Source organism: Suhomyces tanzawaensis, assembly GCF_001661415.1.
Source record: "Suhomyces tanzawaensis NRRL Y-17324 unplaced genomic scaffold CANTAscaffold_1, whole genome shotgun sequence".
Classification (NCBI taxonomy): domain Eukaryota; kingdom Fungi; phylum Ascomycota; class Pichiomycetes; order Serinales; family Debaryomycetaceae; genus Suhomyces; species Suhomyces tanzawaensis.
In genome coordinates this window covers 1704466-1728112 of record NW_017963636.1, presented here as the reverse complement: position 1 = coordinate 1728112, position 23647 = coordinate 1704466, and the positions used below count along the sequence as shown (strand labels likewise).

General features: G+C 46.6%; 11 protein-coding genes across 11 annotated transcripts; 5 read left to right on the top strand and 6 right to left on the bottom strand.

Moving 5' to 3' along the window:
• Positions 1–1028: 1028 nt before the first annotated feature.
• On the top strand, positions 1029–4082 carry CANTADRAFT_4115 (tyrosine/serine/threonine protein phosphatase; the record flags this gene model as incomplete). The annotated part of the gene is made up of 2 exons (XM_020208857.1): positions 1029–1444; positions 1523–4082. 2 exons carry the CDS (start codon positions 1029–1031, stop codon positions 4080–4082), a joined length of 2976 nt encoding a protein of 991 aa, XP_020067197.1.
• Positions 4083–4897: 815 nt separating this feature from the next.
• CANTADRAFT_4114 (uncharacterized protein) lies at positions 4898–6943 on the top strand (the record flags this gene model as incomplete). Its single annotated transcript, XM_020208856.1, has 1 exon — positions 4898–6943. The coding sequence occupies one exon, from the start codon at positions 4898–4900 to the stop codon at positions 6941–6943; it is 2046 nt and encodes a 681-aa protein (XP_020067196.1).
• Positions 6944–7337: 394 nt separating this feature from the next.
• Positions 7338–8429, bottom strand: RFC2 (replication factor C subunit 2; the record flags this gene model as incomplete). The annotated part of the gene is made up of 1 exon (XM_020209235.1): positions 7338–8429. The coding sequence occupies one exon, from the start codon at positions 8427–8429 to the stop codon at positions 7338–7340; it is 1092 nt and encodes a 363-aa protein (XP_020067195.1).
• Positions 8430–9147: 718 nt separating this feature from the next.
• Positions 9148–10197, bottom strand: CANTADRAFT_45134 (uncharacterized protein; the record flags this gene model as incomplete). The annotated part of the gene is made up of 1 exon (XM_020209180.1): positions 9148–10197. The coding sequence occupies one exon, from the start codon at positions 10195–10197 to the stop codon at positions 9148–9150; it is 1050 nt and encodes a 349-aa protein (XP_020067194.1).
• Positions 10198–10461: 264 nt separating this feature from the next.
• Positions 10462–10860, top strand: YAE1 (Yae1p; the record flags this gene model as incomplete). The annotated part of the gene is made up of 1 exon (XM_020208854.1): positions 10462–10860. One exon carries the CDS (start codon positions 10462–10464, stop codon positions 10858–10860), a length of 399 nt encoding a protein of 132 aa, XP_020067193.1.
• A 636-nt stretch (positions 10861–11496) lies between these two features.
• CANTADRAFT_4110 (uncharacterized protein) lies at positions 11497–13575 on the bottom strand (the record flags this gene model as incomplete). The annotated part of the gene is made up of 3 exons (XM_020208853.1): positions 11497–12470; positions 12520–12590; positions 12668–13575. 3 exons carry the CDS (start codon positions 13573–13575, stop codon positions 11497–11499), a joined length of 1953 nt encoding a protein of 650 aa, XP_020067192.1.
• Positions 13576–14080: 505 nt separating this feature from the next.
• CANTADRAFT_43976 (RNA-processing protein) lies at positions 14081–16330 on the bottom strand (the record flags this gene model as incomplete). The annotated part of the gene is made up of 2 exons (XM_020209034.1): positions 14081–15007; positions 15086–16330. 2 exons carry the CDS (start codon positions 16328–16330, stop codon positions 14081–14083), a joined length of 2172 nt encoding a protein of 723 aa, XP_020067191.1.
• A 1875-nt stretch (positions 16331–18205) lies between these two features.
• On the top strand, positions 18206–20487 carry KCH1 (Kch1p). The gene has a single exon (XM_020206257.1). It carries the CDS (start codon positions 18347–18349, stop codon positions 20348–20350), a length of 2004 nt encoding a protein of 667 aa, XP_020067190.1. The 5' UTR covers positions 18206–18346; the 3' UTR covers positions 20351–20487.
• CANTADRAFT_133260 (uncharacterized protein) lies at positions 20488–21145 on the top strand. Its single transcript, XM_020206258.1, has one exon. It carries the CDS (start codon positions 20626–20628, stop codon positions 20998–21000), a length of 375 nt encoding a protein of 124 aa, XP_020067189.1. The 5' UTR covers positions 20488–20625; the 3' UTR covers positions 21001–21145.
• On the bottom strand, positions 21041–21422 carry CANTADRAFT_133251 (uncharacterized protein). The gene is made up of 2 exons (XM_020206256.1): positions 21376–21422; positions 21041–21327 (listed from the first exon to the last, which is right to left on the bottom strand). Exons 1-2 carry the CDS (start codon positions 21396–21398, stop codon positions 21081–21083), a joined length of 270 nt encoding a protein of 89 aa, XP_020067188.1. The 5' UTR covers positions 21399–21422; the 3' UTR covers positions 21041–21080.
• A 1-nt stretch (position 21423) lies between these two features.
• On the bottom strand, positions 21424–23634 carry UTP18 (Utp18p). Its single transcript, XM_020206255.1, has one exon. It carries the CDS (start codon positions 23487–23489, stop codon positions 21828–21830), a length of 1662 nt encoding a protein of 553 aa, XP_020067187.1. The 5' UTR covers positions 23490–23634; the 3' UTR covers positions 21424–21827.
• Positions 23635–23647: the final 13 nt, after the last annotated feature.

Sequence of the window (23647 nt, the reverse complement as noted above, 5' to 3'; positions counted from 1 at the left end):
TTCCAAAATGGCTATATTGCAGCCTAGGGTAGTTTAGGAGGCCAAGGACGGCCAGGGTGGACACCGAACCTCTTCTGGCGGCTTCTGGTCATGATTACGGATCCTGTTGGGGCTGGCATGTTCCGGCACGTCGTACAAAACATCCCTACTGCCATACTTCACTTCCACCAACACGCACACATACTCCCACTAACAACGATCCTTATTACTCTGGCCAATCTTGTGCAACAGGGTGGCTCCAGCCAGTTGTTTCACCATCCCGATGTGGCGCCGAGCCACCTGCCTACTCGGTACCACAGACGACACACCAGAAACGACCGAGCAGCCACACTCCACCACCAAGATCAGAATGCTTTCCAGACGCTAATGATCCATCAAGATGGCCCTGTCACGCACACTCTGGCAACTGCTTCAAGTACCCCAGAATGCTACCGTCAGGTGCGGAAACTAGTGCCGTTTGTGTCATTTGTCACTAACGGTGGTTTGGGGCTCCTCCGGCCGCCCTGGAACTTTCGGAGGCCACGGCTGGATTGACGCCCCTTAGAGAAGCATCCACTACCTTCCGCAGCCACCCTATCGCCCCTGTGCCAAGCTAGTGCTTCTTTTCCCCATGCAGGGCCTCCATTGGTCAAATCTCCAGCCTCGCCTCCACCCGCGATCCTCGCTCTTAAAAATTTGTTATCTTATCAAAATTGATCATTTACATTGTGGCTATTTCTCTTCAAGGCGTCAAGCTTCTACAAGGAGCAGTTCATTCTATCCACTTGTGGTCGCTGGTTTATTGGTTTGAATAACTGGTGACACCGTTTGTCTTACTGCTTGTCCCTGCTGTGATCCAATTAACCCTAGTGGTGCTATTTTCAGGTTGTCCCGGCGCTTTCCGTGTCGAGCCATAACCCCGTCTTAGTGTTAATCCACGCTATCTGTCACGGTATCGTCGAGTATCTATTCAGCCCGGGCTTGGAGCTTTGCCCCTAAACCCTATACCTTTGCACTAGCTATTCAACCAGCTTGTCATGAAGGCAGCAATGAGTTCCCCACCTTTGGGCCCTATCAAAGGTCCACCAACCTCTCCCAGACCCGATGATTCCAAAAGAAGAAGCACTCGCCTTTTGAGTCCTGATAGAGCCCTCGAGAGCGTGGATCTCTCCACCGATGTTGACCCCACATCTTTTATCCGCGCTTCCAAAAGAACGTCCTCATCATCGAACGACCTACTTTACGAAAGAGATAGGTTTAGAGCAAGATTGCAGAACCTCAACACCTCGCATGAGGCTTCCAGTGAAGTAGAAACCGACAGCAGAGTTCCTTCCTCCACAAACATCCTGAACATGTCTGACGCCGCCTCCTGCGATGTGTGTGATGAGATTGGACTGAAAACTACCAAGCTCAACTTTAGAAGTCGTGAAGACATCCCCTTAGTATTACATGATAAGCTAGACGAGTTGAAAACTATAAAAGAGCTTCAAGCCTGNAAATCCGATCACTCTCCGTTGGACGAAGCACAACCTTTCTACTCCAGCCTCCCGGACTCATTCATCACATCTCCCAAATTGAAGGAATCATTTGGACTTGTCATCAAATCGTTGTCATTAGCACAGTTGCAGCTAGTATTTGCATGGTATTTCAATCAACCTTTGCCTCCAACCAAGAAAATGTTCCCCTGGTTGCATGGGTTGAACAAAGATAACTTTGCCCAAAAACAGTTCTTTTTGTACCAACAGCAACAACTTCTTATGTCACAACAATCGCTGGACCTGTTGTATTTCAACCTCGAGAAGCCAGAGAATATAAGGTTCTTGATGTGCATCAACGCAGAAGAATATAATCACGAGAGTCAAAATTCAGTTGTATTCAACAACAACTTAAAGAATAATAACGCTTTATTTTTAGACACCAAAGAAAAACTTCCTCCTATTTTGAAGAATACTTTAAAGTTGAATGAGATTCTCCGTCAGATCGATGTTTCGAGGTTTGAGATTGCTCTGATCATATCTGACATTTTCAAGAAAGCATTTGACAAAGAGATACCTGATGATCTAATGGAAGTATTCAAACAGGACTGCATACGCATTAATCACTTACCTATCTTTTTAGATTTAGACCCCGACAGAGGTGTGTCATTAAGAAATTTTCATATCCAGGTGGCAAAGCTTGCTACCTGTTCTGATTTTTTGGTTTATGGACCATCTTCTCCAACTATGGAAAGCTGTGCAAGAGTATTATGGTTGGCTCAGCGTTATGAACTTGCTCTTAACAAGCGTTCAAGCCATTATAACGTTTTTATTTCAAATGACAGTCTTGACACCTTAGTGAACGATTCTACGAATCAGCCAACAAGTCTCTCCAGAACGGAATCTAAGCTAGTGTTCGATATACATGAGCATGAAACTAGCAGCTTGGAAAGTGGTGTATCTCACATCTTACCTACATCTGATATACTTTGGAACAATGATTATCAAATTAAGGAGAAGATTGAAACTACTAGGATGTCATCAGCAACTAGTATCACCAGAAATGTATGGATTGGAAATTACTGGGATTATCAGATAATGATGACATATCTAATGGAACACAATACTTCATATCTCAAACATTATTCTACACAACATCTTTCTTTCAACAGCTTGAAATTACGCAATTTATACTGTGAACCAAAGAATTCTATTGTGACGAACCTTTTGAAGAAATCTGAGAACGGCTCTTTACTAGATTATTTATCATTGCCCAAAGCAAACTGGAGACTTTTTGTATTTTGCCACAGCGGGGGTTCATTTCCAGATTTGATGACTTTATCCACGTTGCTTTTCAAATACAGTCTTTCATCTCACCGTATAGAGGAAGATTCGGATGATGATCCTGACTTTACTGTCTTAGAATTTCCACCTTCGGGATCCATTGGAATTGGTGACTGTTCAAAGGACAACTTAATTTCAATAGTGAACACTTGTAAGTTGATCTATCTTTATTCATCATCTACAAGTGAAGACTCGGATGTTTTGAGTACATTGATCTATTGTTCGGATGGATATACTGAACTGTCCTTATTGGTGTTGTGCTACGTCATGTATTCACAGAATGTTTCGCTTCAAGATGCCATGTTAAAATTACATCTTGATTACGGAAGACCTTTCTATATATTCAACAGTGATGTGACCATATTAAAGAAGTTGTCAATATTACTAAGAAAGTTCAGTCCTGCCAATCCTGAGAACAAAAACAAAATAGAGTGGCTGAGTTTGGAGTCCTTGACCAATATAGAGATCAATGAGATCTTGCTATCTAATCCCGGAGTGAAACCGAATAAGAATGTCAGACTAGGGTACATTGCCAATGATGATGATGATTCGTCTTCATCATCAGATGAGTCTGACTCTGACTTGGAATTTGCTCCACTTATAGACTGGGTTAGTGAAGTTGAGGGGTCAATTCCTTCACGAATCTTGCCATATCTTTACCTTGGTTCGTTGAAACATGCAAATTCTCTTCCGTTGTTAAACAAGGTTGGTATCAAGAAGATTATCTCTGTTGGTGAGCAATTAGATTGGTTGAACGGATACAAGTTTCGTGCCAATCATGACATTGAAGTCCAAGAGATTAATGATGGTAATATTCAGTTGTATACTATCAAACCCAAAAAAGATTTGGGAGCCAACCACCCTCACAAGTGCAGCATTGAATCGGTGATGAAGGTGAACAATTTGCAAGATGATGGGATTGACGAGCTCACGAGGTCTCTTCCTAACATGCTCCAGTATATTGATGACGAGTACGTCAAGACTGATGGCAACACCAAGATCTTAATCCACTGTCGTGTCGGGGTCAGTAGGTCTGCCACAGTGGTGATTTCGGAAACTATGCGGAGGCTCGGGCTTTCGCTTCCCGACGCCTATCTCTACGTTCGTGTCAGACGGTTGAACATCATCATCCAGCCCAACCTTCGGTTCATGTACGAGTTGTTCAAGTGGGAAGAGGCGCAAAAGGAGAAGCGCGACCACCAGCAGGGCCATTTGCGAGAGATCGACTGGTTCATGATGTGTCGGGAGATCATGAAGTTGAATATCCCGTACTTGAACAACTAGCGCCGCTGCCTGTATTATTAGAGTTGTATTATATAGTAATGAATGACCCGTTCCGAATAGAGTCAATAGAAGGACAAGTAAGATTAAAAGATCTAAATCCATCAGTGTGCGGGCAACAATTCTTCATAAATTCCCATTGAACTTGCTACTCTTGGAGTCTGGGAAAGCTTAGCTAAAAGTGGTTATCAGGGATCTACAATCTAGGTGGCTCGTGGAGATCAGGGATTCTTGGCAATTATGGCTAGTAATTTCTAATTAGCAGATTCACCAACACCACCAGTAGGTTTAGCTAATAGAAGCTGGCTGAAGAAAATATACCTGGCTACATATTATGAAGATAATCCATGAAGATAATCTGTCGATTTCTTATCTTTGACTTCAGAGGGTTCGATCGTGAAACCTCACCCGCAACACTCCCCCTGCGACTCTCTCGCTCCCGGGCCACAATTCTACCACGAGCCCGCGGTAACGTTGGTGGCGGCAAACCCGCGCCCAACAGCTCGCGCCCACTAAATCTCGGTAGTCCTCGCTAGTTCTCTCTACGCTCGCCCAGAATCCACCACCAGCCTTATCTCCCTTCCTGTACCTTGCTAGCAAAATTTTCCCAGCTCACCCAAAAATTGCACGCCAGACAACGATTCCCAGATCACCATTCGCCACACCAAACCGCCAATTCGTAGCGTCTACTTGACCACGCCCAAAGCCAATCACATTCCGTTCTCCCCAACGAGTACCCCGCTGTACCATTAGACTCCCTTCCTACCCCAACAAGTTCTACCACTACCAAAAACAACCTGAACTTGACGCCATTGACCATGTCCAACCCGCTTCTTAACGATCCATCGATCGTTCAGGTCAACAATTCTGCATCGTCCGACGATGTGGTGCTGCCATTGCCCTCCACCAACTTGGACCCTGGCAACGTGTTGTCCAAGCTCTTGGACTCCGCCATGGCCAAGGCTGCCAAAGAAACAACCCCTGACTTGGAGCCTAGATCCAACTCCAGCAGTCCCTCCATAGTGCAATTGACCCACAGAAAGAACCCCGACCGTGTATATACCATTGACTTTTTGTTAAAGTTGAGAAACTCGCCTTTGGTGGAAGACTTCAAGGATTCGGATCGATTGCCAGACAAGGGCTTCTGGAGGCACAAGGCCAAATCTGGAGGTGCCGGTGGAGATTTCAACAACCGTGAAGGTAAGTCCCACAAGAGAAACTCCTCCAACAACAAGAGATTCCAGAACGAATCGTGGGAAAGAAGACCCGCTGGCTTTAGCAAGGCAAGCGAGCTTGACTCGTTGTCTACCGATAAGATTTCACAATTGCTAGGCGAAACTGGCGAGGAGGTCGAGCCAGAATGGGACTCTGCCGACTTGGGTGGATCCGAATCCATGGGCATCAATATGGGCCAGACAGTCGAGGACTTCGAGAAATGGAAGTCCCACATGAGGTTGGAAGAACGTCGTAAAAATGGTCAGCCCATTGATGAAGACTTTGCCGACTTGAACAATGGCGATGCCGCCGAGAACGCTGGTAACGAAGTGGATAACTTCTTTTCCTTCATTAAGCCCAAGTCCAACGTCACCTCCACTGCCACTGCCAATGCAGGTGCTTCCACTCCAAATATGGCCCAATCAGAGGTTTCCAACAAGAGCTCCAGATTCTCTTCATTCTTCAATACACCCGCTAGAGAAGCTCCTGTCCCGATCGCCAAACCCAAGGATTCCCCAGCTGAGTCGACTACTCAACCTCCACCAGGTTTCTCCAGATTTTTCGGGTCCAACCCAATCCCTGAAAACGCTCAACAAGTTCCTTCCCCAATACAACAAAGAGTACAAGAACAACAGACTCAAATTCAACACCCAGCTCCTATGGTCCAACCACGCCAAGGAACCAGTATCTCTTCCCAAGACTCTGGTAAGCTGTACGGGTCAACTCCTGTCGTCAAGTCATCCACAGATGATTCGTTTTTCATGTCGTTGATGAACAAGAAAGAATCCCCAAAAGGATCCGCTTCAGCTTCAAGTACCCCTCAGAATGGTTTGGCTGCGCTTTTGAGTAAATCCAAGCAAGACAACGAGTCATCTGTTAGTAGAACTGAATCTAATGTGCAATCACCACAGCAATTAACCCAAGGATCTCAAAGACGAGAACCAGCTAATGCACAATCTTCACAAGGCGCACAAAACACCTCAACAGCGTCGCCAGCATCCAGGCCCCAGCAGCCTGCGCAGCAGCACCATCAACAGCCACAAGGACATCCTTCTGGTTCAGGGCAAGCTCAAGGACCAGGTCCTTCAAACACTCAACAATTGCCTCCATGGATGAAGCAGTTTCAAAACGGTATGCCACCACCACCTCCTCATCTCCAATTTGCTCCTAACATGCAAGGAGGTCCAGGTGGTCCAGGTGGTCCGGGCGGTCCAGGCGGTCCAGGCGGTCCAGGTGGTCCAGGTGGTCCAAATGGCCCAGGAGGACCACCACCGCCAGGAATGTTCCCCAACGGTTTCATGCCACCACCAGGCCATGTCCCTCCTCAATTTGCCAATGGTAACCGTAACCCACAGTTTGTACCCCCACAGTTCATGGGTTTTCCGCCAGGAATGCCTCCACACATCCAGCAGCAGATGCAAGGAAGACAGGGCCCACCACAAGGTCCACCCCAGGGCCATCCACAGGGCCACCCACAGGGTCATCCACAAGGACACCTCCAGGGACAGCCAGGTAGACCACCTCAGGAAATGCAAGGGCAACAGCAAATGCAGCAGCTTCCTCCGCATCTCCAGCATCTCCAGCAGCAGCAAATGCAACAGCTCCAGCAGCAGCTTCAGCAGCAGCACCAACAGCAGAATCGTCGTTAATGCTTAGCTAATTTACGTAACGACCATAAACGTGATGACTATTAATTGGGCTAGCTAAGATTCTGGAATTCTTTGCTTCCCTAATTGTAGATAAAATATTTGATCGCTGTGTTTGCTAATGAGAATCAAGTACATCGTATAACGTGACGTAGCTAAAGAGGTATTGTTTAGTTGACCTTTAAATTTACTATACACCTATCAAATAGGATAGTAGCTCTACCTGATTGCTGAGTTGATGTGCTATTTGCATGTAATGAGAGGTATTGATTAGGAAAAGGGTTATCCGATTGTTCGGTTCACAAAGCATTTAAATTGAGCTACCTTTTTATTGCCTGTGCTTTCAACCACCCTCGCGCTAGTGCCAGTGTGGTGGTTTCAATGCAGCACCAGCTGCTTAGAACTCCTTGGATATTTGCAAGCACAAGTTCAAAAGCTGGATATGTTCATCGGTACCGCTGTTCAACCTTCTGTCTATTTCAAAGAGAATCTTGGCTATTTGATTCTTGGTTATGGAGTTGATGGTATCATTCAATATCAACTTAGTATGCAATTGGTCCGCAAATTGCTGGGCACTCCAACCCATTAGGATAACTTCGTCCACCTGTTGGATGATTTTTCTCTGGTCCTTGGACCGAATGGAATCGATCACTGTGTCAATCAATTCTTCAGAAATTACGCCCGCAATTTCCTGGACAGACTTTATCGTGATTGGAGTTTTGTCCATGGCACTATCACCATCTTCGTCAGTTGAGTTCAACGAGTTGTTTAGCTTGGAGGCAGATTGCAAAAACGTGATAGCTTTTCTCAAGTCTCCTGCCGATATCTTCAACACTTCTTCCAACACCGGCTCGTCTGGGGAAAGATTAATGTTCTCTTCGTGCGAGATGTACTTGAGTCTGGTTAAAGCGTTTTCGTTGTTCAACAATCTGAATCTGAATTTGGAAGTTCTGGAGGCCAATGGGTCGATGATCCTGGTGATATAATTACAGATCAAACAGAATCTGGTGACCCCAGAGTAGGTTTCCATTGTTCTTCTCAATGCAGACTGGGCATCGTTGGTCATAGAATCAGCCTCGTCCAAAATGATAATCTTATAGGGAGGGCAAGGGTAGTTTTCCAAGTCTTCCTTGGAAGGGTTGGACACCGTCAATCTGGCGAAATTCTTAATCTTCTGTCTGACTATCGATATACCTCTCTCGTCCGAGGCATTGAGCTCCAACACTCTGGACTTGTAGAGGTTTGGCCCGTACAATTGCTTGGCCAACGCCAAGATCGTGGAAGTTTTACCAGTTCCAGGCGGACCGTAGAAGAGCATATGGGGTAAATTGGCTGATTCGATGGTCTTTTTCAACACCTTGACGGCGTGGTCTTGGGATGCCACATCGTCCAAGTTCTTGGGACGGTACTTTTCCACCCACGGTGTGTGCTGTAATTTTTCCTGCTCGTACTGTTCGAGCCTCGGGTTCTTGCCTAGGAGGGACGTCATGATGTGGGATGAGAGAATTGGTTCTGGGGCTGTTGCAGTGGTAAGTTTAGTTGGTGTACGCGAGACGCGTGGGCGTGCGCGGTTCAATTTGCATGAATGCAAAATTACCATTTTTCTCACCTAGCATTTTGCATTCACAGACACACTGAAAGACACACCAGAAATAAATGAGTGATGTAGTGAAGGATACACTGAAGGGATTGGTTGGTCTGTGCTGCATTAAGTTGCTTTGAGTTGTCTCAAATGGTCTTCTGTGTATATTCTGAGGAGAATGTGACAAGTAGAACCATATATATATGAATTGCAACTGCGCCTGGCATTTCAGATCACCAACGAAATCATTTGTATTCGTAAACTACATGTGGTGCACTATGGCATGGCTGCTGGGTTACAAGTTTCCAATTTTATTCTTTTTGTGGTTATTAGATATTTAATATACAACTGGAGAAACTAAACGCAGTAAACAGCGACAAGGTAATCTAAATGGTAAGACTAGTAACCTGTTCGGTGGACAGGCCAAAGCAATCTTTGTCTCCACTTATCACACACAAAATAATGCAATCAGTGTCGAGGCTCGGTTGGCTTGCCCAATTACTTGCAAAACACGCCAACATCTACTCAAGTATTGTGGACGATATCTAGAACCCCGGTGTTACCCTTCGGCCCTATTTTCTTTAATTAATGCTACAAGCAGTTCATGCCTTGTCAGCAGAAGAAATTATTGCACGCCAATGACAGAGAGTTCTAATGTCCACACTCTTCTAATGTGGACCTTCACCGTCATGGACTTCTCCGTAGAGTTAAATAAAGCACCATCGAGTTGGACTTCAGCAGTCTGGTTGGACCACCAGCACTTTCTTGCCGGCTTTCTCCAAAAAAGGAGCAACTTAGTATGCGTGGTATCTTGCTTTCTGGCTTTGGATAAAGATCTTGAGGCAGCACGAGATGCACTATTGGCCAAGTTCGCTATACGGGATCTGGATCTGGATCTGGACAGCTGCGATGCATTGGACTTCACTGGGTCTAATGATGGAGATTCTGGAGGGGAAGGAGACCCGTTGTTGAGACGCACTAACAGCAATGACAGGATGACACATTTGGATGGCTCCAAGGACCTACTGCCCCAGAGACCTTTGGGGTTGAACCCTGACGAGCACAACATGTCGAACAAGTGCTGCTCCGCAGGGCCAACCTTCTGCAGGGCCGAAGGTAAGGATGGGTCGTAGCCCAAGCCGCTGAAAATGAGTTTATTCTTCAACAAGGTCTCAGCCACGCCTACCTTAAGCTGCCTTATCTGGTCTGCGTCCAACCCGGCGTTGGGAGGTATCACGTAGTAGTCCAAGTCCTCTCTCAACACTATGATTGCCGGTTTGTTCTGCAATACGTTTTCTTGTGGGGCACGGCCAGAAGTGACGGATTCTTGCGGAGACAATATGGGCATGTCCAAGAGGTCGCGCTGGGCCTCGCCAAACACGTCCATGATGTATTTGAAGCAGGAAGGCTCGAAGTTGACGTGGACAATATCGTCTTCCGTCAAGTTGGTGATGACCTGGCCCTCGCTGTCCAAAAAAACCCCGTTGGGGAAGAGGCACAACAAGATGCTCTCTGGCAAGCTCATCAACTCATCACGGGTGATGGTGAATTCGGTGCCGCGGATGTTCAAGTGGATCTTGGAGTTGTAGTCTATGTTGCTCTTGGAGTCGTCATAGTGAGATGCCGGAAGGTTGTAGCTGTCCTCACTCACCTGGGTGATCAAGTTGTCGGCCATTGTGGAGGTTGAGTATCAGGTTGCCAGCACCCGAAAGGAATAGGAGTCTATCAAGGAACGATTATGAGGAAAAGATGCAGTAAGCGAAGTGACTGTTTAGACGCTGGGTGGGAGGCTTGTTTGATATCACGATTTTTCCTTGCTAAGGGAGTGCGGGCACCGACTGGGTACGGCTGCAACGGGTGCGCGACATGCGACATAGGTGCTGGGTTGAGATGGGTTTTGCAAGGCTATAATTGGGCTATACTGTTTCAGTGGGATATCATGGCGTGTGGATGTACTGAACCTGCCGTAGAGGCTGAGGACAGGTTGGCAGCGTCTGATCTGGACGACATTTGGGGCGACGACGAGGTTTTGGCCTCGTCCAACGCCGACATCAAGCGCAGCCATCACAAGCAAGGGTACTTGGACGGCAAGACCCAGGCCAACGAGGCCAATTTGCAGCATGGGTTCGACATGGCGTTTCCACAGGGTGCCCGTTTGGGCATGGTCGTGGGCCAACTACTTGCCAAAGCGATGGCGACTGGCAACTCCGAGTTGTTCCAGGAGGCCCAGCGGGAGTTGCACATCGAACGGGTGTTGAGCAAGAAATACTTTAATGACGAGTTGGAGATGGCAGAGGGGCATGAGATTCTTGAAAAGTGGCAGAAGCGGTTGCAGTAAGGGCATTTAGGTGAAAATTGGAGCTTTTTAGTGTATTAGTTACCAGCTAAAGAGGGCTCATTTTTCCAGTTGTCTTGCAATTAGTTTACTACTGGTGAAGATTGTATCAATCATAGGCTACTGGCAAATACATCACTTAAAGCCATATTCTAGTTGAGAGGTTACAACAAAGTACCGTTGGGTTCGTCTCTCGATTCCAAGTGGGTTTGGATACCAAATCATCACGATAGCTGCTTTGACCCTGTTGCTTTGTTCTATAATTTGCCGTAGGTGACAACTTCCTACGTGAATTATATCAGTAATTTCTACTGATAATTCATTGAAAATCGGTGCACAAGTAGTGGCTTTACTCTTCGCAAGGTCAGTGATACTGGGCTCTTAATACTCACCATAGTGTTCAATAATCTCTGCTACTTCATTGAACGGTGAATCCAATTACCTTCGGTGGGGATAATTAGCACTACTGGTTTTCTTGGTGATTTATTTGTTTTACCTGGTTCCAAACTGACCATTGGGAACCTGCTAAATCTACTGCTTATCTTAAATAAGATTCCATTAATATTTAATAACATACAGGCCATCGCAGTATGTGGTTTTAGTTTCTTTACTCCTTTCGACGCTGTAGGTAGTTTTCAGCTAGCGGCTCAAAGGCATGTTATTCTCGATCTCGCCGTTCAAGTGTGTTTGAAGTCCGTTCATTTTCTCCAGAAACCGTAACCGGCCCTTGGTCCATTCAATCCACAACTCACTCACGAGATATTGCGTCTCCTGGAACATAATGTATTCTTCGAAACAACAGTTTTTGATCAACCAGTCTTTATTCAACTGTTGGAAAATTTCCTGTTTGTCATTTATGATCACTTGTCGCAACTTGGCCAAATCTGCTCCTTTGACATCAGCCTCTTCTGTGCTCAACTTCTTGTACTTGGCCTCGTTTTCCTTGATCCTGGCCTCAAGTTGGTCAATATTGTTTGCAGATAACCGCTTGGTTCTCTCAAACAATTCTTGGAGTGAGTATAAGTAGTCGAGATAGTTTTTGAACTTCTCCAAAATTCCAGTATTTACGCTGTAGCTCTCATCAATCAATACCTGGCTTGACTTATTGAAGAACTCGCTGATGTACCCCAACGATTCGTTGATGGTCCCCATGTCATCCTTATTATTCTCCCCTATTATGCTATTCTCGGATGCCGGATAAAGGCTGGCATTACCTGCCTTGAAACTGCTTATCATCTCCACAAACTTATTGTTGTCATAGCTGATTTGTTGTTGTCTCTTCTCGTACCTTTCAATCAACAAAACTGTCTTTGTCCAAGTCTCTATTAACTTCGCAATTGAGTTTTCGGCATTTGCCCAATTTTGCAAGAATTCTTTTCCAATAGTTGGCCAGATGGAATTTATGAAATGTGTTTGAATCTTCTGCCCCTTGAACTCTAATGAATAATCGATTTTAGCTTGCTTTTTCCATGTAGAAATATCGGTGGGCACCGTTAAGAAGGTAATAACCACTGGTTCCTGCTTCAAGACAGGGTGTTTAATTAGCTGGTTTAAAAACCGGTGTAAGCCACGACGACGTCTTTGTAAGAACTGTGAATCTGGTGAAGATCCTACTATATGTATTAGTATACTGTTGAATCCAAATGCTTTATCCGTACGTACCAGAAAACTTTTTGGGGGGTAAGCCTGGGATTACTCTGAAGGGATACTTCTGTAAAAGAAACTCAAGAAGCCTGAAAGTTAGTAAGTGTCCATAGGGGCGATGCTCGTATCATTATACCATAGCCTCAGTAATATTCGCTATACTTACCAAACGAAATCTGAATATCTTCTTATGACCTTTTTCGTCCCGGAGTGGGAGTTCATGCCCAATCTGAGATCGTGGGTGATGAAATAATTGATATGCTTGAATAAGAGTCCTTCTTTCTCGGGGACCTCCTTTATTTTGATCAGATCATTGGTGTTGATCAAGGGCTTGAATCTATCTCTAATTTCCTCAACGTGCTTTGTGATGGAGCTGTCCAATATAGGCTTGGCCTGTCCCTCATCTGTATCAGGCTCTAGGATCGCCTTGTTGGATATGGTGGTGGAATTATCGTGCAACAAGGGATCTGGGATGTCGTCTCCTGGACGCGAGGTCCAGTCCTCGGCATCGTTCTCGTTGATAGAAGTGTTGGCCAATTGTGCACTTAGAGGGTCGATGAAGTCGTTGTAGTCGCTGGAGGGCGCAGGTTCGTCTCGAGCCAAAAGCGCTGTCACCAACTCCTGGGGCAACTCAGGCAAGTTTCCCAATCTGAACTGCAACGTCACAAAATCACCAGTTCCGGTGGCATCAATCTCCAACGAAACAAGTCCTAGGATCTGTACCAACGTGTTTGGAGACGATGGGGTCACCAAGTTATGGTCGTACAACGTATCCACTATTTTAGCCGTCTGGTACTTCTTCAAGTAGCCCAATTGAACCACTTTGGAGAACACGAAGTTCTCCACGTCTTCCACAGATGTCAACCGGGCCCCCAAGCCGTCCTGGATGCGCTTGAATGATTCTGGCACTCTACTGGTGTTGACGGAGAGCCGCTCAGGCTCCTCGACTGTAGTGAGCAATTGTGAAGATGTGAGATAATTAGAGGCCGTTCCAAAGGCAGGACGCTGTTGGTCTTCCGAACTGGCCCATCCGTTTTCCCACGGATCGCCCGACCCGTACAAAGAGCTTGACATGATAGTTGTGATAAGGGAGAAGGAGTACGCAGTTAATTTTGATCGCGGCAATCGCGAGCTAGTGGAGCGTGAGCGGTGGGAGTGATTTGGGCATAAGGAGATAGAGGGAGAAGTAAGGAAGGATTGGACGGGATTAGAGCTTCTAGAGGATGAATATTGAAGGGTTTGGTCAGTTTTCAGTGCCTTATGGAATCTCACAGGGTGATTTGAGGGAGTGTTGGTCTGATCTGTCACCCTGTCGTTTACCGCAAGCCCTTCTCTAGCGACAGGATTAGTGCGAGATCGCACTGAGCGTCGTGGTAAATTAGCGACAGTCTCGCACCAGGATTGATGGTCTCGCTACGGTGGTCACTTTCTACTTCGCTACAGTGGGCACTAACTACTTTCTTTGCCTGACAATGTTGGTAATATCATAAGTAACTTATCAACAGTGTCCCAGACAGTGTCTGGGACTACAATTGGTTTGGTGCGTGTTCGGAACTCCTCGAGCCCTCCGTCTATTCTATCATACACTATACTTAGCGAGCAACTTCTTGGCTTCTTCCCGCAAGTCGTCCTGGTCACTCTCGCTCAACTGGGTCAAGATCTTAAGGCAGACATCCTTGACTGGAGGACGGTACATGATCAAGAATTGCAACGACAAAAACCCTATTTTAATTCTCACGGGATCCAAGCACAAAGACTTGATTCTACCCACTAAATCCTCGTTGAGGTACGGCAAGTCACTCAACAACCGGATGAAAATCTTACGATCGTTAGGTTCCAAAAATGGAATCATGGAGTCCAACACCTTTCCGGCCCATTTATTGTAAATGGGAGTCTCCACTTTGGCAGTCTCGACGGGAGGAGTGTCTACAATGGCATCGTCGCTCGCCTCCTGCTTCACTGCTTTCTGTGCCTTGGCCTTTCTGATCTGGATCTCCTCGTTGAACACCTTTTCGCTGTACCATTCTTCATTCAACCACTCGATGATCAAATCTATTCTGGAATGGATGTTATCCAAGAAATAGTCGAAAATGGCAGTTCTGATCATATCGCTCATTTCTTCGTTGGCTTTGGCATCAGGCGATTTCTCGGCTTCGTTATCTTCGTCCTCCTGCAAAACAGCGGATCTCATGCCTCGGGTAGCCAACCGGGTCAAGAGCACCAACCAACTATCCTTTTTCCATGAGTTGATGGCGGTCTTGGTGAGTTCCTTGTTAATTCCCTCTTCAGCATCGCCAACCTTCTCTTCCTCAGGACTTATCCCGTTGGGATTGTTGGCCAACTTGAAGAAGTTTTTGATAATAATGCTGATGTGCTCCTTCTTTTCTTGGAACGATAAATCGGTTGGTGGAGGCAATGTGTAGACCGTTTCGGGGTTATAATTTTCACCCACATCGTCGTCATCGTCGTCCTCGTCGGCATCTTCCTTTTTGATAGCAACTCCAGGCTGTGCTGGAATTGAACCAGCGTCCCCCGCTTCAACCTTGATGTTATTGTTTAGCGCAGGGTTAGCAGTTCCAGCAACCCCCAAAATGGCATCGGTGTATCTTTCACTGATAATTTCCAATGCCTTGGTTACCTTGTTGACGCTAGCCTTTTTTAATGCAGTTACCACCATTTGGGTCAATATGTGTTGGGGCACAGACGTCAAATCAAAGTTGTTCAAGTCGCTGTTGATGTCGTTTAAACAGTAAAGGTTCTTGTAGTCGAGAGTTTTAATCTTTTTGGTGGGATTGAGGAACCCATCGAACTTCCTCTTTCTGATGTTTGGTTCATTGATAACAAAGATGTTCTTCTTTCTGATATCATTTCCTCTTTCCACCAACTGGTTCATTTTCTTGTTGAGAGTGTTTTGGTAATTGGTGGGGACCAAGTTGTTTCTTAATATATGGAAGAGAAATACTCTGAAGATTCTATCGACGTACTTTTTGGCCAATTTGAACTCCTCTAGACTCTGGTAGTTGGATTGGAACTTTGCGTTGGTATCATAGTTTTCAACCATGTTCAAGATTTTGGTGACATATTGCGGTTTTCTTTTCATGATGATGATGAAGTGGTTCAAGGTGGCCGTGATCAATGGGGCCACTATGACGTTATTGCTGAAGGTTTTCAAGAGCAAGTCCAAGAGGTTGACGGCTTCATATTCCATGTTGCTGTATTTAATTAAAGAATGGGTGGTGGTGACGTTGTTCAACGAAAAAGTGTTTGGAGGCGGCGACACCGACCCATTGGACGAGGAGCCATTTATCACCGTAGACTTGGACTGGTAGTCGATCACCAACATCATGAATTTGACGAGCTCGATCTTGGTGTCGATGTTTCTGAAAAGATCAAATTCCTCGTTATCGGAAGCCTCCAATGGGAAATTGGACTGGAACTTGTTGACTAATGAGTTCTTCAACTCGGTCAATTTGCTCCAGATGGGGTTACATCCGTCGTTTTCCGCCACATATCTGAACACTAACCGGTAGATCACACTGGAGATGGAGATGACATGCTTGAATATATGCAAGTTAGGGATGTTGGATAAAAATACAAGAGAATCTAACGAGTCTATGGCGAGGTCTACCTTGTCACTGTGGTTGGCGATTTTGTTTTCCACAAACGATTCCTTTAGGAATTGAACACACCACAACTGGATTTTGGACTCGGGGCTGGTCACGAAGTTCAAGATTTGTCGTAACACTTGGGGGTATGTGGAGGCATCTGTGTAGGCGAGGTTCTTGGCTTGATCGAGCTGCTCGACGATCTGATCGGGACTGAACGACATCGCAGGGTGGAGATACTAGGTCGTGGTATGAAGATGTCAGTTTGTGTAGATGTTTTTCAAGGTGCGGTTACCCGGCGCAGGTGCTGTCGAGGCATGGCGCTAGCGAGGGGTTGGGAAGAGTTAGTGAGAGATTAGGGAGAGTTAGCGAGAAGCGAGTGCAGTTAGCGCGAAAGTGATGGCGAGTTAGCGAGCGCGAGATGGAATGTTGGGCAGAAGTTGTACTACGAGAATGGGGAAGGCACGAAACGTGGTTTAGGAAGCAATTGTTTCCACTATTAGACATGGCCATTATCCAGCAGTGTAAGGTGATTAGTGAAATAGTCCCTGGATTGAGCAACTTCGTGCTGAAGGCACGAGTGCTATCCTGCTAAGTACTGGTCCTTTTTGACTCTAGAGAGGACAATGTCGCAGATCTGCACCAGAAAACCCTAACATCCATCCTCTGGAAATTGATGAATAATATCCTTGCAGGGTTGAAAACCCAAACATCTATTCTCTGGAATATCATTAGTTAGTGCTATTTCTTTGGTCGTAACTAGTGTTCAATGTGGCTTTAATATTATCTCAGCATCAGCAGTTTTATATCATGTTGAAGGAGAAATTATGGCAAGACCAGCGACATTGAAATCAGCTATTCCTAGATCAAATTTTGAATAGACTTGGTCAATAGGTTCGTAACATAAGTATTCATCTCAATTGGTTTCCATTCCAGCCTTATCAAAATGGCAGCGAATCCACTGGTTTGGCGCACTATGACGTGAACCATGGCTTTCTGGGCTATTTATCCCCACTTTGTTTGCGGTAAACCTCTCCATCTATCTGTTGATGGTGGAGTGCTCTTCGTAGGTGGCTTAACAACCTCTCTTTACTACATTACATCTGTTGGTGGTGGACAAAAACCTCCACTACGATACAGCCGCAATTTCAACTGGTTCTAAGCATGAAATTCCAAAGGTGGCGCCCAACTGAGCCTCCGAAGTTCCAATCAGCTCCCATCCTTTACCCACTCGAAAATTCTTGGTAAATGTTTATCTACTCTATATTTAACCCTAGGCCAATTTAGGTATTTTTTCCAGGCGCAGGATTCCTGGCCCTGGGTCTGTTGGCAGGGAGGTAAATTTAATACTGTACTCTCATATAGATAATGATGTGAAATTCTAACTCGACCTGGCAACCCGCTGCGAATTTCTAGAACGTCTGCAGTGCAGAGTTTGCACGGAATCCCTTCAGTGGTTGGCCCGCCGCACTGCCACTATTGCTGGCGCCAGCCAGTGTTGGAGCCAGCCACCACGCTCTCAACCAAGATCCAATTACGTCAGTGCTGACCAAGCTGTGTCGGCGGGTGCATATTTAGCGAAACTATATGCGTGTTCCTGTGGGCGAGCGCACCATCCATATCGGCATCCGATCTGGGGTTCTAGACCCCAGCCCAGCGGGAGCACTTCGCTCCAGAGTGGCACTGTTGCACTTACCAGCCACAGTTTCCACCCGACCTCCAGCAGCACCGATTTGGCCTCAATGGCCACCCGCAACTGTAACACCCCCTCATCCAACCCTAGCACCATTACGTAATCGCGCGCGTCTGTATCACATTGGTATCAGATTCAGACAGACACCATCGGGCACCACTCGTTCTCTCAGCAGCTCAGTATACGCCGCTGCCCGTCACCACTGCCCACTGGGGTCTTTTATCCACTTCCAAGTCCACTGCGCCAGACCAGTTTGTTCCGTCTAGAGCCACAACTGGAGCCAGTTTTTCAAGACTCGCTACATCCTTACTACACTTCCCTACGTGATAGCACTTCAGCACCACTTCAGCACCAGTCCGAGTCCTCGTACTGCACCAGCATCAGCACTACTACTCATACTACTCCAGCACCACCACTCGTACTACTCCAGCACCACCACTCGTACTACATTCCAGTACCTCCGGCCCGCTAGCACTTCCAAGTAAAGCTAGCACTTCAGTACCTTGTACTACGCCCAGTGCCTCGCATTCTACTTCAGAATCTCACCATGGCTATCGACCTGAACCATTTCAGTGCCCAGCAGCAGATCCAGAAGTACAAGCTCAACGAATCCACCTTCGATATCATCGATGTCGACTCCTTCCACAACGTACGTGCCAAGACGGTGCTCGCCTACTTGTGGGAGTGGTTCCTCATGATCCTTTCGTGGGTGTTGTTGGGCACAGACATCTACACCTGTCTAAGCATCTTGGTATTCCACCACTGGTCGTCCAAGGAGTACCAGCCCTACGAGTACTCCGTCGCTAAGTGGATCTTCACAGGCTGTATCATCTTCGAGTTCTGCTTGCTCCTCTACCACTGGATCTGGGCCATCCACACCTACAGAACCCGCAACATTGCTTTGAACTACGTTAACAGCATCGCCAAAAACATGTACACTGTTCGTTCCTACAACTACTTCTGTCTTTTCCACCTGATTGAACGCGTGGACCACTTCGACTGGTCTTGCTTCTACTGCTTGGAGCAGATGGACCAGGCTCTCCAGATCTTGATTGCAGACGCCCCTCGTCAAGTGATCAACTTCTTGACCTTGCGGTACTACGCCACGGGAGGCGAGAAGGACAACAACATCTTGGGCAACATCGAGCACATTGCCACCACCAACTTGACGCTTTCCATCATCTTATCGTTCATGTGTGTTTCCGTGGTGATTTTCGCCTTTTTCTTCCTCAAGTTCTTGTACGGAGTGATTTTGTTCCTTCCCATCAAGTCCAAGTTGAGAAAGAAGGGCCACAAGTCTCTCAAGAAGTACTGCTGTAAGGTAGTCAACGACACCGTTAAGATGTTGGTGATTAAGCACCACAAGTCCAAGAGAGAGTTGTTGGACAAGGGCATCTTGGACACGAAGGACATCGAGATGAACCCATTGCTCAACTCCTCGACCACCACCTTCAAGAACATGAGTTCTGACAACCTCAGTTCCAACTCGGACCCCGTCAAATTCTCCCACAACCTCAAAAAGCCGGCTCCTGCCCATAACTTGACCAACAAGAGTACCTTTGCTTACAATGACAATGGCAAGCTCTACGGCCTTGTAAATGGCGATAACGGATCCCACGAGACCTTGGTGAGATATGATGGTGGCCATAACCCATTTGCGGACCCAATGGAGTCCCACGGCAAAAGATCCGAGTCCTTGTCTTCACTTACCCACCCTGGAAACGACCCTAGCACCTCAGCCATATCAGTGGCTGGTAATAGAAACATCCATAGAAAGAATCCACCTCCCTTCAACAATCCATTTGTCAATGAAAACTCGCCGCAAACCTCCTTGGTGGACCAGAACACTTCCTACAATCCCTTCGAGGCTTCGTCCTACAACGACCTGTACAAGTCAACGCTCTCGGCATCCAACCATCACAACCGTAACCCTGGCCCACCACCAAGATCGGGTTCGCAGAGCTCTTTATCTTATGGACCAATGCCTTTTTCCCAGCAGAAAGTCACTCCTTCTCATACTATGCCAGAGCGTGCACTTCACCATGCTTCATCCAAATCTTCCTTAGTCAGTCATTCCCGTCCTCACAACTTGCCAAGATCAGCTACTGCCCATGACCATCAGAAGCGAAAGGCACCAGAACCCATTTATGAACAAGACGATAGCCAAGTGTATTCTTCCTCCCAGCACGGCCACTATGAGCCCCAAAGACCGTATGAGTTCCAGGAATATGCACCAAACGCCGAGTATGCTCGGCAGTCTAACGAATCTGCTCACATCGAGCGGAACCACAGCACTTCTTCAGAGGGTTCAGTCAACTACAATAATAACAACGAATCCACAACTGGCTTGTTAATTGATAACTTCAACAGTCCTCATGCCACGAGAAAGTATCTGGAGCCGGAGAGTAATTTGTCTGTGCCTTATCCTATGCACGACACACGGAATGATACCGAGAACACCCCTTACCCTGTACGTGGAGTGTCCGTGTATGAAGAGGATTTTAGCTTCAATGATGATTCTGCAAATCGGTACAGAAATAGGCATTCTTAATGATAATTTTTAGTGTAATATATACGAGTCAGGATGTTCGGATTCTGGCGAAATAATTGGAACGATATAGTCCCCGTTGTTGCGATATTCTGACGAATGGAGAAAAGGAAATGTAATATGTCTTGGTAAGACTGTATTCATATTGATGAAATTATTTTGGGTTATGTTAAGGTAGGGTTTATGGTTCAGGATAAAGAAATATACTACGGATTGCTGTTCTTAATTCAAGTTATTATTGTTCGGATCCTTCTGAAAGTCTTCAGGAGTATTCACGAATGTTTTACCTCTTACATGTTTCCTCATTTCGTCATAACGATTACTTCTCTTTGTCCTCTACATTTAAGTCTTTTCCTTCATGTTCTAACAGATGTATCTCTGAAAGTCGAGAATCTGCATCTAGAATTACAAGAATATTTAGACTAGAGCATTTCAATAGTTTCTTCAACCACAGAAATAGCCGTATTGAAGGCCGCTTAACTGTTGGTGTAGGTCATAGCAGCTTGAATCTTATGGGGCCTCATCTTGATACGGAAATCAATAATTCCTCTTCTGAAGTACTCCCGATCCCCATTGGTGAGCCTCTCTCATTCTCTACGTGCCGAGATCCTACGATCTGGATTTTTAGCTCCTCTACGTTTCTTGGTTCCTAGCAAATGTGCCATTCACTCTATATACAAGTAACTATACCCTCTTGCGGCACCGTGCCTGCTCTTTCGCCAGCACTGCTGGCTCAAGATCTACTTTGCTCGTACTGCTTCTTTAACTTGGCCAACTCGTCATCGGCAATAGGTGGGATAGGAATGTCAGAAAACTCGTCCTCACTCAAGGTCTTGAATGTGAAGTAGTAGACCGTGAGTGGAATGGCTGAAAACACTGCCAAACCTAGCATGTTCTTCCAGAAGTATGGTTTTCTGACTCTGTAAAGAGCAGGGGTCATTTGATGAGTGACGGGATCACGGTAACGGTCATGGCCCTTTCTGGAGCTGTTAGTATGGACCTTGCAAACGGCAGTGTGATGTACTTACGGGGCCCCAATGAATTTACCCATTTTGAAGATCAAGATGGTGTGATGGTTTTGAAAAACTTGGTGGGTTGGGATCACGTGGAGACCGGGTCCTGGTGGACCGCGGGCTTCGTTCTGGAGCTACCGAGGAAGGAGCTGCAAGGAATCAAACCGAAAGAGCACCAAGCCGAGCACTTTGCGGTTGTAAGATCGAGAGAGATGTTATTCTCTCGTTAGCTAAGAGTATTGGTAGGTATTGAAGGTGGTTGCCCGGAAATGAACTTGTCTGCGTGGCATCTCTTGCCCCGGTCGTGCTACGCTTTCCCACAATTCTCGCTACAGTCTCGCACCGTTCTCGCACCGTTCTCGCACCGTTCTCGCTACAGCCTGGCACCATTCTCGCTACAGTCTCGGGCTACTATCGCTAATTCTATCAGGCCTTTTATTCCTATCTGGCTATTGCCTAGCGTCAGGCTAGTAATGATCCAATCTCCACAACGTGACCTTGCCGGCTTCATTACCAATGGCCAACAACTCGTTGTTGGGAGAAAATGCCACCGCAGTAACCTTCCCCAACGGAGTGCCACTGGTGGGCCAGTTGGAAAACACAGTACCCGTAGGCATGTGCACCAATCTGAGGGCATCTCTCTTGGCTCTGGAGGCAATGCACAACACCTGGCCGTCGGGACAAAACTTGAGCGACGAGATGGACGTAACCAAGTTATCCACCGTCTTGAATGGTTTCTTGGAAGGTGAGGATCTATCGTAAATATTGACGTAACCGTTGTTGGTTCCGATGGCCAACCAGCGGTCGTTGGCACCTCCCAAGGCGATCTTGGTAATGCCAATGCCTCCGTCGTCTTGCCATCTTGTTATTATTTGGTTGAGGGTCTTGGAGCCTCTGGCACCAGCAGGCGAGCCCAACTCGTACTCCCATACCTCTCCAGCGCTGTTGATGATGATGATGAAGGATTCGTCGTGGGCAAACTCGAAGTCCACGATGGTGCCTTCGATCTTGAACCCTCTGATCCACTGGCCTGTTATTCCGTTCAACAAGTTGCACCAGCCACTAGAACCAGTCATCCCGATGTAGTTACCCTGGGGCGATATCTTGAAGTACTCGAACGACCTCTGGGTGTCTTCGTGGCCGTACATTCTCGAGATCTTCTCCACGTCTCCCGAACTCAAGTCCCATTTGTTCATGTATCTTCTTCTACCAGCAGCGAAGATGAAGTTGGTCTCGTTGCCGATTCTGTCGGTGCTGATGGGCGAGAACTGGCACGCACTGATGGGCGAGTCCTTCAAGTGGAGCGAGGTCACGTAGGTGTTGTTCTTACCGTCGATGTTGTAGATACGGAGCGTCTTGTCGAAGCCTCCGGTCAACAACAACGGGTGGCTGCGGTGGAACGATATGGACTGGATAGCGGACTTGGACACCCTCTGGTGGTTGGCGTCCTTCAAACGGGTGATGGCTATCTTGTTGGGGGCGAGGAGTCTCATCTGGGTGGGCATTATGAACTGTTGGCTGGTGTTGAGGATCTTCAAGATCGAGTTGACGTCATTGGCTTTGACTAATGCACTGGGGTCTTCCTCGTCGTCGGAACCCTTCTCGATGTCTTCCTCCAACTTGTCCACCCACTCGGGACGGGGATATATCTTTTCGAACTGGGATCTCAATCTTGTTATGTATGATTTTCCTGATATCTTGGAGTCGGTGTAGGATCTCCTCAACTTCTTGAGCCTGTCGGAGTTGACCAAGGAGATGCTGAAGTTGTCGTCGTCGCTGTCATTCCATGCATTGTCTGCGTCGGAGTCAGAGGCTTCCGATTCTTCCTGGTCGGATGCGTCAGACCCTTCTTTATCTATGTCCATGTTGTCTGCTCCATCGTCGATGAAAAACAAGTCTTCGTCTTGAACACCCCCCAACTCTTCATCGGACTCTTCTTCCGACGAAGAATTGAAGAATTTGCCGCTGTTTCCATCTGCTTCATCTGAGGAGTAGTCGTAGAGATTATCGACCTTCTTAAGGTTGTTTTCGAATCCTTCCGAGTCTCCGAAGATTAATTTCTCAAGAAGAAGCTCTTCCTGGTCTGGCGGATCGAGTGTCACGTCTTCACCGTCGAGGTTTTTAGGCATGTTGGTGATGATGGTTTATTTAATTGAGATGAGATGAGATCGCAGATATAAATTTTTTCGACCGGCCTGCATATGGTGCTACGATATGGTGTCTGCAAAATCTAGGATTATAGTTAATCCATATTGAAAACAGCTACGTACTGAGTAAAATAGACTGG

Bases quoted from the DNA above. Each gene is read 5' to 3' on its own strand.
- KCH1 (XM_020206257.1), top strand. From the start codon at position 18,347: ATGGCTATCGACCTGAACCATTTCAGTGCCCAGCAGCAGATCCAGAAG.
- CANTADRAFT_133251 (XM_020206256.1), bottom strand. From the start codon at position 21,398: ATGGGTAAATTCATTGGGGCCCC. The intron at 21,328-21,375 runs GTAAGTACATCA...TAACAGCTCCAG, and splicing joins GGTAAATTCATTGGGGCCCC to AAAGGGCCATGACCGTTACC.
- UTP18 (XM_020206255.1), bottom strand. From the start codon at position 23,489: ATGCCTAAAAACCTCGACGGTGAAGACGTGACACTCGATCCGCCAGAC.
- CANTADRAFT_133260 (XM_020206258.1), top strand. From the start codon at position 20,626: ATGTTTTACCTCTTACATGTTTCCTCATTTCGTCATAACGATTACTTC.